At 63.7% G+C, this 13,791-nt stretch overlaps 1 protein-coding gene across 3 annotated transcripts; it reads right to left on the reverse strand.

The window, feature by feature from the left end:
- Nucleotides 1–322: 322 nt before the first annotated feature.
- FBXL16 (F-box and leucine rich repeat protein 16) lies at nt 323–11,878 on the reverse strand. Of its 3 annotated transcripts, none has more exons than XM_047713258.1 (6): nt 11,534–11,878; nt 4,413–5,071; nt 3,289–3,797; nt 2,840–2,924; nt 2,413–2,476; nt 323–2,208 (listed from the first exon to the last, which is right to left on the reverse strand). In XM_047713258.1, the coding sequence occupies exons 2-6, from the start codon at nt 5,055–5,057 to the stop codon at nt 2,060–2,062; spliced, it is 1,452 nt and encodes a 483-aa protein (XP_047569214.1). In that variant the 5' UTR covers nt 5,058–5,071; nt 11,534–11,878; the 3' UTR covers nt 323–2,059. The 3 variants fall into 3 exon arrangements, with proteins under 3 accessions (XP_047569214.1, XP_047569215.1, XP_047569216.1); XM_047713259.1 differs by having other exon boundaries at nt 11,529–11,878; XM_047713260.1 differs by lacking the exon at nt 11,534–11,878 and adding an exon at nt 8,020–8,356.
- Between the last annotated feature and the right edge of the window lie 1,913 nt (nt 11,879–13,791).

Here is a 13,791-nt window from a genome sequence, read left to right on the forward strand (position 1 = left end):
GCGTCCATCTCAGGACCCTGAGGCCACGACCCGAGCCAAAGTCAGAAGCTTCACCGACTGAGCCGGGGCGTTTCGAGGTTAATATAATGTGCGATGACCGCAGCATCATTCACTTCCCTCAGAAGCCCTGAAAGGTCAGGGACCTTCTCTTCTGGCCACTGCTGTGTTTCCTCTCTGTGGCCCCGGGCCTGTGCGTGTTGAAAGACCCAGTAAGTCTGACGAGCCGAGAGGTGCACAAGAATCCCGAGCCTTGGGGCACGCCGGGAGCACGCACCTTCCCTCGCCGTGGTCTGATGACCTCCAAACTCAGACACGTGTTTTTACAACTTTTTTAATATATATTTTTATAAACAGGTCACGTGATAAAATAGCACAAGAAACACTTACCAAATATAAGGTTATATCTTCCGCATATACAGGAGAATGAGGTCGTTATGTACAATAAGAAAATGATTTTCGGGGTTGGTTGGTTTTGTTTGTTTTCCTCTCTCCCCTTAATTTTTCCTCCTACAGTCGTTGCAGTTGCAATAATACTTTGGACAAACGGACAGCTGCCTCCTCCCCACTAGGGAGCTGTGCGGAGGAGGGGCTGAAGAAACTGGCTCCTGACCACCTCAGCCCCGGAGCCTCCCGAGGGCACTCCAGGACAGGGAAATCTTTGGGCTGTTGAACTCTTTCTCTGCTTCAACAGCATCTCTCGCTCGCACGCTCTCTCTCGCTCTCTCTCTCTCTCTCTCACTCTCTGGCTCTCTGGAAACTGGTTACTTTCTTCCAACCAGATGGGGGGTGTCCCAAGATTGGGTGTGGGCACCGTACTTCCTGGGGCTCAAGGTTGGGATGGGAAGGGGTCCCAGCCCCCTCCTCAGCAATTGCCAAGATGTGCCAGTGTCTCCCCAGGGCTCGCATGTGTCTTGGGACTGGACAGAACATGACCAGAGCCCACCTGGGCAGGCGGAGGTTTGGGAAGCTGGGAAGGGCAGGGGGGCAGCTAGAAAGGAGCCCTCCCTCCGCTGGGTGCTGGGGGTGTGTTGGCCACTTGTAAGACTGGACTTGCTGGCTGGGCCTTGGCTGGGGCCCATTTGTCCAGCCTCCGCCTGACAGAGACCCACCCGGGATACAGTGTGACACTGAGGAGGCTGGGCCTGGCTGGCTACAGGGGCTGTGGTTGGGGTCCATCAGGACTGCGTGCAAGGCCTGCCGGGCCTGAGGGTCGCTCCAGCTTGTGGACTGTCAAGGTGGTTGTATACCCTCCTCCCTGGTTGAGGTAAGCTACAGCCGGCTTGGTTAACGTTGATTATAGCAAGATCGTCTGCCAGTCTGTTCCTCCCTCAAACACAGTTCTTCCCTAGCCTGGCCCAAGGACCTGTAGGCTTGCAGGTGGGGATGGGGCGAGCAGGGGGCTGCCTCCTACAGCAGCAAGGAAAAGGGGAGGTCTCTTGGGTCAGGCTGGCCTGAAGTGGGGCAAGGGCAGGGGGGACTTGGGCTCCTTGGCGGGCCATGGCTTTGGCGGTGGCCTGTTCCCCCTCGCACCCCTCCGAGGGCTCCAGGCGCGGTGCAGTGGAAGATGCGGGAAGCCCTTGGGGCTCTTCTGGCCCCTGTGTCCTGGGGGACCCAGCTCCCCTCAATCCCTCTGGGCCCTGCCCGAGATGGGGGGACAGCGGGGGAGACAGAGCGGGGTGTGGCGGGGAAGGCGGTAAGGGGGGCCGTCAGGAGAGCTCAAAGCGGCCCCCAGGACCGAGCCCGACCCCTGCCTCCCCCCCAAGAGGGTCGACGAAAGATGGAGGCGGCTGTGGTGCGGTGGAGGGCGGGCGTGCAGTGCGGGCACGAGGGGCATGCACAGAGTCCCCGAGTGTGCGTGCGTGCGTGGGGCTGAGCCCGCCCGCCGCCCCCCCTTGCCCGGGCGGGGCCAGGAGGGGCGCGGTGGGGGGCGCTTTCACTGGGTTCGCCCTGCCTCCCGCGCTGGGCCGGGGGCGCGAGGGCTCCCCGAGGGCAGGGCCGGGAGAAGGCGTCCCCGCCCGGAGCGTGGCGGCTTGGTGCTCCGGGGGCGGGGAGGCCCGCGCTACTCGATGACGAGACAGCGGGGCAGGTGCTGCGAGAAGTACTTGAAGAGCTCGGGGGTGGCCCCGGGGCAGTTGGTCAGCTCCAGCTCCTCCAGCTCCTGCAGCTGCACCAGGCCCGACAGCCCCGTGGTGGTCAGCAGCGGGCAGCCTGCAGCGGGCGAGGCGGGGCGGCGTCTGAGCGCGCGGGGCCCCGAGCGCACCGCGGGGGGCGGGGCTCGCCCGGCGTCTCGGTCGGGACCTGGCCCTGGGACCCCGGGACCGAGCTCCAGGTGGGATTCAGCGCGAGGGGCCCGGCCGGGCTGGCGGAGTCGGGTAAGTTGGGGACGGGGTAGTGGGGTGGTGGGGGTCTCACCTGCCAGAGACAAGAGACGCAAACTCCTCATGGCCAGGAGGTGCTTCAGCCCGAAGTCCTGCACCTGGGCGGGAGGGCGGGGCGAGTTAAGGAGCTCCGCTCGCGCCTGCGGGGGAGCCCACTGCTGGGGACAGGCCTTGGGCCTTGAGGCCGGGAGCTGCTGGAGGGGCAGGGGGCGGGGCTCAAAACGGGGGTTTCTCGGCTTCCGGAGGAGCCGGGAGGCAGCTGGGGAGTGGCGGTGAGGTCTGCGGGGGGGTCCGTAAGCCCCGCCTACGTCGCCCGCTGGGTGGGGAGGGATCCCACACTTCCTCGCAGGATCCGAGGGGGCCGGGAGTAGGTCGGCGGGTTGCCTGGGCGGGGGCTTTGCCCGGGTCCCCCACTTCCCCTTGCCTACTCCCCAGTCTTCGGAGGCGGGGAAGGCCGGTACCTGGCAGCACCATCGCAGGTAGAGGCTGCGGAGGGACGACATAGTGGACAAGTAGCTGAGGCCAGTGTCCGTGATGCGCACACACCTGTGGGGGCGACAGAGGGGCGCTGCCCGCCTTCAGATCACCTCGCGCCGCCCGTCATTTCCGAGCCCTTCCTCCTTTCCCGGGGCGTCCCCCGCTGCAGGGTTTATGATAGCCCCTCCCTTGCCTCGGCCCTGCCCCCGCCAGGCCCCGGCCCCTACTCTGGCGCCTGGTAGTTACAGCGCACTCTGGGCCCCGGGCTTCGGAGGGCCTGCCCCTCAACCCACGCCCCATGGCTCCGTAGCTCCGCTCCAGCTGCAGCTCTGCCCATTAATCTAGGCTCCCTGCTTAGGCGCTCTCGCCCGCCCCGCCCCGCCCCGCCCCGGTCGTGCCCTCCACCTGTCCCGTGGGTGGGGCACGCGCGCACCTGTCCAGCACCAGCTCCTCCAGGCGGTGCAGGTCGCAGGCCACGTACTCCAGCGCCATGTCGGTGATGCGCGGGCACCACGAAAGGTCAAGGCTGCGCAGCTTGCGCAGGTTTTCGGCCACGAGCTCCACGCCGTCGTCGGTGACCTTGGAGCAGCCAGAGAGGCTGAGCGCCGTGAGGTTGGGCAGGCTGTGCACCACGTTGACCACGCCATGGTTGGTGATCTCCCAGCAGGAGAGCAGGCGCAGCGTGTGCGTGCTGTGGCCCTGGCGTGCTGTGAAGTAGGCCAGCGCCGTGTCCGTCACGTGGTAGGCCTGCAAGCTCAGCTCCGCCAGGTTGGGCAGCAGCTGCGAGATGGCCGCAATGGCGTCGTCGGCCACGTTGATGCAGTCGCTGACGCTCAGTGAGGTGATGCGTGCGCTCAGGCTGGACCACAGCCCCGCCTCGGTGAAGTCGTTACAGCCCGACAGCTCAAGACGCACGACGCCCTGCATCTGCTCCAGCATCACCTGCAGGCGGGCAGGCGGCAGGGTGTGGTGAGGGGGCGGGGCCCGCTGGGGGGCAGGAAGCAGGGCTCCTGGATGTAGACGTGTGTAACACATGCATCAAGCCGCTCTGTGACAGGTGCCCCTTACGGTGGGTTTGTCCCATCATGGCCCCGTTCTAAGAGGCAGAGCACAGGGGACCTGGGAGCTCAGGGCCGCACCAGAGCAGGTGCTGGGGAGCAGCTGGTGTTACTGATTTGAAGCTTAGAATCCTGGCCCTGGGGCAGGGGCCAAGGGTTTCACAGGCACATAGGCCCTGAGCTTAGGAGAGCCTCCCACTGGATCGATTGATTGCTTTGGTGTGGCTGTCTTGAAATTCTTAATCATCTTTGAACAAGGGACTTGAATTTTTCATTTTGGACTGGGTCCCCCAAATCGCATAACTAGTCCTGCTTCCCCTCCCCCCAGAGCCACAGTCTTCAGAGCACCGGCGCTTCCCTCAGCCACTTTGCTCCTCCCATGCCCAAGTTCCCTCTGGGGGCACCCCTCCCACCCATGCACACACACGCCAGCTCAGTTGCAACCGCTTGGCCCTGCCCACACCATCCCGGTCCCTTCCAGGCCAACAGTGGGGCGCACCTCCAGGCCGGCATCTGTGATGGTGGAGCGCTTGAGGCTCATGGCCTTGACACCCTTCTTAGAGAGGGCATAGTTGTCGATGAACTCACAGATGTCCAGGTCGGAGACGCCAACCAGGCAGAAACCCTCAAAGCCACGCGCAGCGAAGCCCTGCAGGTTCACAAACTCCTTCTCGCCACTAGGCAGCACGTTGTAGAGCTCCTTGGCATGCAGCACAGGTGTGAGGCCTGCCCAGAATTTGGGCTGGTAGAGCACACGCCGCCAGGCCTTGCACACTTGGGCCAGCACACACTTCTCACAGGCTGAGAAGTACCAGAAGAGGCCATTGAGGATCTTTTCATCTGTGGCCAGTGGTGGCCGCTCCACTGGGGGCCCGGGAACAGGGGCTGAGGCTGGTCCACCAAGGGGGAGCCCCGGTGGGGGGCACAGGCCCCCAGCCAGGGCAGCCCGTGGCAGTGGGGAAGCCAGGCTGGGTGGTGGGAGGGTAGGTGGGGGAGGGGGCTGGCAGGGGCGGTTCTTAGCAGCTGGTGTGCCCTTGGTGATACTGGCTGCACCCAGGCCGTTGGGCTGGCCTGGCAGCTTCACCAGGCCATTGCGAGGCAAGCATGGAGGCTTGGGGTCGCCGTCCACACCTGGGCTCGACATCTTCCTCGCTCAATCTGTGGACAAAGGCCGGGAGGGGGTAATGAGTTGCTGCGGGAAGAGAGCTGGGCTCCCCATCCCCAGGCATGTCCTCCCATGGCACTCCCAGAACCACCCAACAGGAAGGATCTGAATCCAATCACTCCTTCCCTGACCGTGAGCAGCGACGGGAAGTCAGGGCTGTTCATGACCATGACATTCCCTGAGCACCTACTCACACCTACTGTGTGAGCTGAGCTCCACCTGTCCTCACAGACTTTTTTGACCACATAGGCACTATAGTTCCCATTTTAGAGATAAGAAAAGAGAGGCAGGCAGAGACAGACATAGAAAGACTCTTGCTCATGACGGCCCCCTTCACCTTTACTACTCCAGTGCCCACTCTCAGTGCCTGCCCTGCCTACCTCTACTGGGCAGGGACTGCAGAACTGAAGGAGATGGTTTGGGGTGGTCTCAGGCTCCTCCACTATGGGGTGCCATCATGGCTGTCTGGAGTGGCTCTACTACGTGTCTGAGACTCACATACCAGCCCCTGAGGATCTTGGTGGCTATGGGATCTACCCAATAATCTGCCCAAAGAAAGGGCAGACTTTACCGTGATGCCAGCACAGTGAGCCTTGGACATGTACTGTCTCTTTAGTCCTCCATCCAACCCATTGGGGGTGATGTTATGATGACTGTGCCCATTGTACAGATGAAGAAAACAAAGCAGCATGAACTATTTGCCCAAGGTCACCATAAGTGGCGGAGCCAAGGCTTGAACCAGAGCTGGCTTTGGAAGCCTATTTGTAGAGAGTTCCTCAGAAGGTGGGACTGGACACCCCCCACCACTCCCCTCTCAGGCCTCTGAGGCTGTGAACGGGTGGCAGACGGCTTGGAGAACAGACAGCCCTGGAGAGGGGGACAGCCGGACCCTCACCGTGCCACCATCTGCTCCACATTCCAGATCATCTCCTGCCCACCCCCACTCCAGACATCCAGCGGAAAGGCACTGCACCCAGGGGCTCAGGCGCAGTCTCCGGGGTCACACAGCCAGGCTCAGTGGCCTCAGTGAGCCACTTCCTTGCTCCAAGCCTCGTTTTTCGTTACTTGGAAGCCCGAGAAGGGATGACCCACCCCCACAGCACAACATGTGAAAAGAGCTAAGCATAGTGCATGGCTCACAGTGAGTGTTTGGAAAGTGGCACAGAGGCTGCTTCTGAGCCCCACGGCCCACCTTAGGGGAAGGGGTCAGGAGCCACTGGGAGGGAGGGAAGCAGGCTGCCCTGCCCTGCTCTACCCAGCACCATGCCCCCCACTGGCTTCAAGCCCTGGACTCAACCCTTGCTGGCATCCCACATCTGGGGAGGGGTGCAGATCTAGGCTGGGACCAGGAGTCTACTGGAACACGGGGCCCTCATGGCTGCCAACCCAGCTTTGGGTCCAAAGGCCGCCTTGCCCTGGCAGCCATGAGACCTCAAGCTGGCAATCCACATCAGGCCAGCTCTCCTTAGGGGAGGCTCCCCCACTCTGGCTGTCCCTTTACTGCAGGAAAGTAGCAGCCTCATACTGGCTGAAACATGACATTCGTAACAACGTTTGCTGAATACCCACTGAGATAATCATGTGTTCCAACCTCATGGCAGGGGTGTGCGTGTGTGTGTGTGTGTGTGTGTGTGTGTGTGTGTGTGTTGGGGGCACCACTGTTAACCTCACTTTCAGATTAGGAGCCTGAGGCTCCAAGGAGTTACAGGTGACCCATAGTGACAGATGGGGGTGCAGCCTGACATGAGGGGTGCCCCAGATCTCTTAAAACTAGTACGTGAGGAAGAGACCATGGTGGAACAGCAGTGCCTCATGGAGGGACAGGAGGAAGCCCACGACGGGTCCCCACTCCAGGGAGCAGGGGAGAGGCTGTCCTGTGGACTCCCTCCTGTGGGCTGAGCTGGGCTCAGGGAGGCAGCCCCAGCGTGAATACCTTCTGCGTCCCCGGATCGGGGTGCCACGATTTCAGGGCTCGGGGCACGCCGCCCACCCAGCCTCTGCCGCTTCCTGCTAGCTCGGCTGCCGAGCGCAGCACCATGGACAGCGCCTCTCCAGCCTCCGTGCGCGTGCTCGGAGGCCAGGCCCGGGCGCGCTCCACCGCGGACAGCGGCTGGTGGGGGCGGGGTGGGGGCCGGGCTCGGCAAACCCAGCTGAGCAGGGAGAGGCCCTGCGGGCGACGGGGCGGGGCGAGAAGCCGCCCGCTCCGCCAGGATCCGGAGGAGGCGGCGGAGGTGGCACCAGGGGAGAAATAACTCCGGAGCAGCGCCGATTTAGGTTAAAGATGCTCCCAGCCACGGGTGTGCACGTGGAGTGCCCGCGTTGGTGGTGGGGGGCGGGATGCACGTGGATGCCCCGGGCGTCTGCGGGGCTCTTTACCCGCACCCCACCGGAGCTCACATTTGCACACGCCCACAGTCCCATCCGCACTCTTCAGGCCTCAGGGTGGAGCTGGTGAAAACAAGCCGGCCGGCCGAGAGAGCCCGCAGGAGGGAGGGGCCAGGCGGGGGTGGCCTCAGCCCGGGGAAGGGGGGGAGGTGTCCGAGGCCTGGCTGCCCTTTATCCCACACCCACATCCTGGCCGCCAGGCCCTGCCCTGCCAGCCCGTCAGCCCTTCTGCTGTGCCCGGGTTGGAACTGCTCTTCCTGGAGGCATCCCTGCTGCTCCCCGACCTTGTCCATGGTCCTGCCCGGCTCCCGCGGCACACCCCAGCCTCACTGACCCAGCCTGAGAATCCCTTGCTCCGTGGTTCAAAACTGGAAACAGCCACATCTTGGTCCAGGGGTCAGAGCTTTAGGAGAGAACTGAGCTTGTGGTCAGCGATGGGTCCTTCTGTCAGACAAGAGGTCCCTTGGTGGGGGGGGGGGGTGCTGGGACATGTGCTCCTCTGTCTAGTCCCACCCACCCAGGCAGATGGGCTGTGAGACCCCAACCCTTTTGGTACCTGCTACTGCACGCAGTGAGGCTCAGAAGACCTGCCTGGAGTTTCTCGTTAGGATGGGGTAGGGTCAGCTGCCAATCTGACGTGGACCGCCTCCTCCTTTAGAAATAAGCACCAGGAGCTAACGCTAGGAAAAGAGGCGTTTTAAAAAGATGGCCAAACTTGCACTATTCTCAGCCTCAGCCCCGGGTGTGTTGTGCCTCCGTGTGGAGCGGAATTCTGGAGGAGGTCCTCCTGGGATAGGCTGCGGGGGCTCAAGTCTCCTGGGAGGACTCCAGAACTTGGTGGCTTCCAAGCTGACAGTCTGCAGATGTCAATGCTGAGGCTCTGAAAGGAGCTGCCTCTTTTGCCATCGAGTCACAGGGCCCCGAGCCCTAGCATGTCGATGTTACAGCTTCCTTCACCTCTGGCTCCTCACCAGCCTTGAACCTGCAGCCCAGCCAGACCCCCTGTTCTGTATTCCTGCTCCCCTCTCCCTCTTTGCCTGGGCACATGCTGGTCCCCCTGTTTGCTCAGGAGGCCTCCCTGCTTCCTCACCCTGCCAGCTCCTTATCCTCCACCCCTCAGTGTGATTGCCACCCCTGTCTCCCACTGGGGGACTCCCCAGCACTGAAAAAGCATCTCCAGGGTCTCAGTCATTACTGTCAACCCATCTGTCTCTTCCCTTGGCTGGGGACTTCTTGAAGACAGGCAGCACCGCAGCTGAATGGCCTCTTAATGCTTGCTGAATGAATGAATGAGGAATGGCAGTCGCCAGGATCATGCCGAAAGGGGTGTGGCTGCCAGGTGCCCAGGAGGCTTGGTCGAGGACAGGCCAGATTAAGAAGAGGGCAGGTGGACGGTGGTGGTGTGGGGGGGTGTAGCTCAGTTTGTTAATCCTGGTTGAGACAGAGGCCAGTGTCCACAGTGAGCGTGGTCGCTGGGGTCTGTGGTAGGCCTTGCAAGTAGTCAGACTCTTGGGAAGAGGATGGCTTATACCTCCTTTCCGGCTGGGTCCCCACTTTGGGAGTTGCACGGTAGGGAAGCTGGCTGCCCATCCGCCACAATCTGGCCATATCCAAAGAGGGCACAGGAGCCACCAGAGGATAGGGAGGAGCTGCCCTTGCTTTTCCCAGTGCCACTCTGCTATTGCTGGTCCCCTCACACACTTCCTGACCACAAGTGGGGACAGGGAGAGTTGGGGACAATTTCAGAGGTTGCACAGAGCTGGAATTTGATCCTAGAACCCCCAGTCAGTCTGACTCCCAAAGATCAGACTAGGCACTGAGGTGCAGAGGGCAACGCTAGGCCCTTCCCTCCTTTCTGTGCCCTGTTCTACTTGTTCAGTCCCGTGGGTCCTCCCAGCCTGGGACCTTGGATGCATGCCCACCCCCAGAACACCCTCTTTTTGGACTGCTCACGCCTAGGAAACCCCCAACTCCTCATGGCTTCCAACTCAGAGATCTCTGCCTTCATCTCTTATGCTCTGTCTGACAAAGGCTTCCCGGAGTGCTGGAGGGGTCTGGCCCCAGCACTGACCATTTCTCCCTGCCCACTGAGGGCCGTGCGGCTGGGCAGAGCATGGGCAGCCTGAGAAATTCACATCAGGTTGATGTGTGGTGACAGCCCCAGGGATGGGGGTGACAACCAGGGTAGCTTGGGACTGGGGACACAGCGCGGGCTGACGAACTCCATGACAAGCCCCGTGACTCAGGCACATTCACATCCCTGCCACTTTGCACATGAGCCAGCAAAATGCTCCCTTCCCGCCCCCAGCACAGAGACGCTTCTGGGGTGCAGGCTGCCCCACCCGTGCACCAGGGGCTACAGGAAGTGAGCACATAGCCTCCAAAGAGATCAGGATTGGCACTTCATCAGACCGAGTCCTGTGGTCATGCTCAGGACAGCTCAGCCACGTGGGACTGGGCATTTTGGGGAATGGGCTTGGGCTCCAAGCCTCATCTTGGCTCTTCTCCTCTGAAGGATCTGAGCCACCCCCCCACCAGTGCCTAGGCTAGGGGCATCTAGTGCCTGCTTCTTTGAGTTGCTGCCTCGAACCCTCCCCCTCTTCCCAGCCAAGTGTGGCTGTGTGGCCCAAGCCCACCCTCTGGCTGGTCTGGCTGGGGCTCCTCCTCGTCAGTGGTGGGGAAGGTGCTGAACCACCCACTTAGCCCACGGAGCCTTCCTTCACTGCCACCTCCACTCTTCCCCTGAGACAAAGCAATGAGCACCCACATGTGACAAGATGGGGCTGCAGGCCACCGAGCAGTGTCCCACCTTGGGGTGAAAGTCTCCCTGGGTCTCAGCAGCACAGGCTTCCCAGGCCCAGGCTGGTAGCCTTGAGGGCCCCAGGTCCCCTGCCCTCAGGGCTACTTGTTTTCTCACTGCACTGGGAGAGAGGACTCACCGCAGTGCTCCAGAAGTGGACAGGAGCTGGAGAGGAGCACCTGTCCAGTGGGTCTGCCCAGCACGACAGGTGCTGAGAGGCCTGCCTGGCCCAAGGAAAAGGTGGCAGAGGATGAGTGGAGATGGCGGGCAGCTGAGTCCCGGGGTCCCCTGGGATCTGAACAGGCCGCCCGCACTGCCCAGGTTTATGACGGGGATTTGGATCTCCCTCCTCCCCACAGCTCCTGGTCCAGCCCTAGGGCCACCTCCTACCAGGCCAGCAAGTCTCCATCAGGCCTTGGCCCTCCCAGGTTCCCACCCAGGCCTCTGCTCAAAGGGGTTGGCTGAAAGAAGGGGCCTGGGAGGTGGCGGGTGGCGGTAGGGGACTGACCGAGTGGGCAGGTGAAGCGGCATCCACCATCTGCTCTCTCTTTGGAGGGAATGGTTCCTGTGCAGAGGCCGGGAGGGGCTAGAGGATTGGCCACTGGGCCCTGGGCTCCCTGGGGCTCCAACAGCTAGGCCTTCTTCCCTCTTGGGGCGATGGGTGGGGCTCTCTTCCCCACAAATCCCAGGAGGCCAGACCCCTCCCCAGCAAGCCTCAGGGTGCCCAGTTCCCCTTCTGGGGCCCTCCAACCTTGGCCAAGGCCCAACCCCTCCAGAACAAGGCACATGGCCAGCTCCCCACCGGCCCAGGTGTCCAGGGCAGAGAGCCCCCAGCCACACATCCACATGGCTTGTCCTGGAGTGTAACTGTATCTAAAACCTGTCTCATAGGTCCAGGGGCTCATGGTGCTGGGGAGGGGAGCTCAGAGCACGAAGGAAGTCCAGGACCTCAGCCAGCCTGGTGGGCTGGGGGCCTGCAATGCTGCTGCACCAGGGCTGTGGTCAGGGGGCGCGGGCCCACAGCCCTGGTCCAGTTACTGGGGGGACCATGCTTCAACCAGGCGGCGCTGGGATCGGGATCTGTGGGAGGGCCTGTCAGGGCCAGAGGCCCAGGGGCTTCCGCCTGGGAAGGGGCTGCGCCGATGTGAGGCCCCCGGGGGTGGTGGCAGCCCTCTCCGAAGCCCCCTCCCCAATCCTCATTGTGGCCGCCGCGATGGCGTGGCCTGGCCCCTTCCCCGCCCCGCAACCTGGCCCGGTGCACACACCTTACCTCGGCCCGGGCACCTGGCTCATGCCACGCCGTCCGCCGGGCGGCGTCTTCTGGTCATGGGGAGCCCGGCATGGGCGCTGGCGAAGCGGGGAGGCGGCCGAGGTGCTGGCCTGGCCGGCAGGGCCCTGCCGCGCCCCGCGCCCCGGCCTGGCCGGCCCCCTCGGCCGCGCCCGGAGAGGAGCTCCCCGGTGGGAGAGGATCGGCTGCCCCGAGCCTCCCACCGGGGAGGCTGAGGCAGTGCCCAGATAAATAAGGCCGCTTTGCAGGGAGCCGGGGCGGGCGCCTCCTCCCTCCCCTCGCCCTCCTCCCTGCGCTCCTCCGCGGCCGCCGGCGGCGCCGCGCGCGCCCCCCGCCCGGCTCTACGCGCCGCGCCCTCGCGCGCTCCCGGCGCCGGGAGCCAATCCGGTTGGCGAGCCCGGGCGGGGGAGCCGAGGATGCCGAGCCCCGCCCCGCCCGCCGCGCCCTGCCGCGCGCACCGCGCGTTCCCGCCGCGGCGCCCACGGGCACGCGCCGGCCCGGCAGCACCCCCACCCCTTCGCCGCGGGCGCTCGCACAACAACAAACCCGCGCGCACGGCGGGGCGGGGCGGGCAGGGCGCGCGGCCGGAGGGCTGGCCGGCGAGAGCTCTGCCTGCGCGGAGAAGTGGGGTCCCGGAATCCTGCGGGGGGAGAGGACTCGAGCTCTTTGGCGCTGGCGACTGGCCGGGGGGTGCGCGGTCTTGTGGGGCCGGAGCCGCGCGTCCCGACCCTTGGATGCCACCTGCGGGGGCGAGGGTGGTCCAACCCTCACCCTCCGAGCCCTTCCTGCTTAGCGGAGGGGAGCATCCCTCAAATTTCGGCGCACCTGCTGGCTGCCGGGCCCAGAGACCCTCAGTGCCCAGCCCCCCGCAACCCCCAGAAACAAGCCACCACCAGACCATCTCAGAGAGTGACAAGTGCGATGAAAGTTCAAGAGGGCCACGTGATGGTGACCTCGGGAGGGTGGTGGTGGTGTGGCTGGACCGGGGAGACTCCTCCGTGTCCAGGCACCAGGCCAAGGAGTGCCCCCGGGGAGGGGTGCTTCTGGGGAGGCGATGCCTGTCCTGAGGACAGGACCCTTGACAGGAGACCCCAAGGATGAGAGGATGGGTGAGGTTATCCAGGAAGGAGTGTGCACAGGTCTTTAGGTTTGGAGTTCTTGAGCTGGTGAGTTCCCTCTGGAACCCCCTGGAGGCGGTGGTGGCGGCCACTTTGGAGGGAGCAGGCTGGGGGAGAGGGCCTGGGGTGGGGTGTGGAGGAAGGGTGTGCAGGGCTCCCTCCTGGCCCCTGGAGATGCCAGGCTTCCCACAGGCTCAGAGTGGAGAATGGAGGCTAATGGTACCCATCGCAGGGTCTCCTGGGAGCAGAGACGGTGGCAGGATCAGGTGTGGGAGAGCACAGAGGGGTCTTAGCATTAGGAAAAGAGCCTTGAGGAAGGCCCTTGAGAGTGTCTGAGAGAAATGAAAACAGCTGGTGTTGGCAGCATTCTGGTGGGAAACAGGACCCAGTGGGGCTGGCACGAGGCGGGGGCAGCTGCAGGGTGGAGCCTGTTTGGGAGCTGGGGGGCCGGCCTGGCTGCGTGCGGGGCGCTGGATCCAGCTCGTCGAGGCTGGGGTGAAGCCGGCTCTCCGGTGTGGCTGGGGCTGATTCACGGTCTGGCCCTCGTGCGGACTCCGGTCAAAGCAGGGGTGGGGGGCAGTCAGCATGGGAGGCATGAAGACCTTTGGGGTGCCTGGGACAGTGTTGTCCGACCCATACAGTCCCTTCTGGTGTGTGGGTCTAGCAGGCCGGCCTCCGGTTCAGCCTCCACACGTGTGGACCGTGGCGTGGACGGTGCATGACCTGTAGGGCAAGGTTTCACCGCCAGCTTCCGGGGGCTTCCTCCTCTCAACAGGGGCCCGGGCCCCACCTGCTGCCCTCGGTGAGGCTGGAGGAGACCCCACGCCTTGGAAGAATCCGAACAGAGAAAAGCCTTGCCTCCCACATACCTGGGGTTCTGCTCCCTTCCCCACCTCCTTCACCTGGCCCTGAGCCCACGGGCTTCTCTCTCTGCCGCGGTGAAGGGCAGCTCACCTCCTCCCCATGGTGCACGGTGTCCGTGCTCCCGGGGCTCTGTCTGCTATCAAAGCCTGAGTCTCCTGCGCGGCTGGCCGCAGCTTTGCCGACGCCGGGTCCCTTGCTGGAACTTCAGTAACGCTGGCTTTCCTCCAGGGCCACGTTCCTCCCCAGAGCACCCCTTCC

This window comes from Lutra lutra, chromosome 18, assembly GCF_902655055.1.
Source record: "Lutra lutra chromosome 18, mLutLut1.2, whole genome shotgun sequence".
NCBI classification, from domain to species: Eukaryota; Metazoa; Chordata; class Mammalia; order Carnivora; family Mustelidae; genus Lutra; species Lutra lutra.

Coding starts and splice junctions, on each gene's coding strand:
- FBXL16 (XM_047713258.1), bottom strand. CDS start 5,057: ATGTCGAGCCCAGGTGTGGACGGCGACCCCAAGCCTCCATGCTTGCCT. Junction 2,477..2,839: donor ACCTGCGATGGTGCTGCCAG/GTACCGGCCTTC, acceptor CCTCCCGCCCAG/GTGCAGGACTTCGGGCTGAA. Junction 2,209..2,412: donor GCGTCTCTTGTCTCTGGCAG/GTGAGACCCCCA, acceptor CGCCCGCTGCAG/GCTGCCCGCTGCTGACCACC.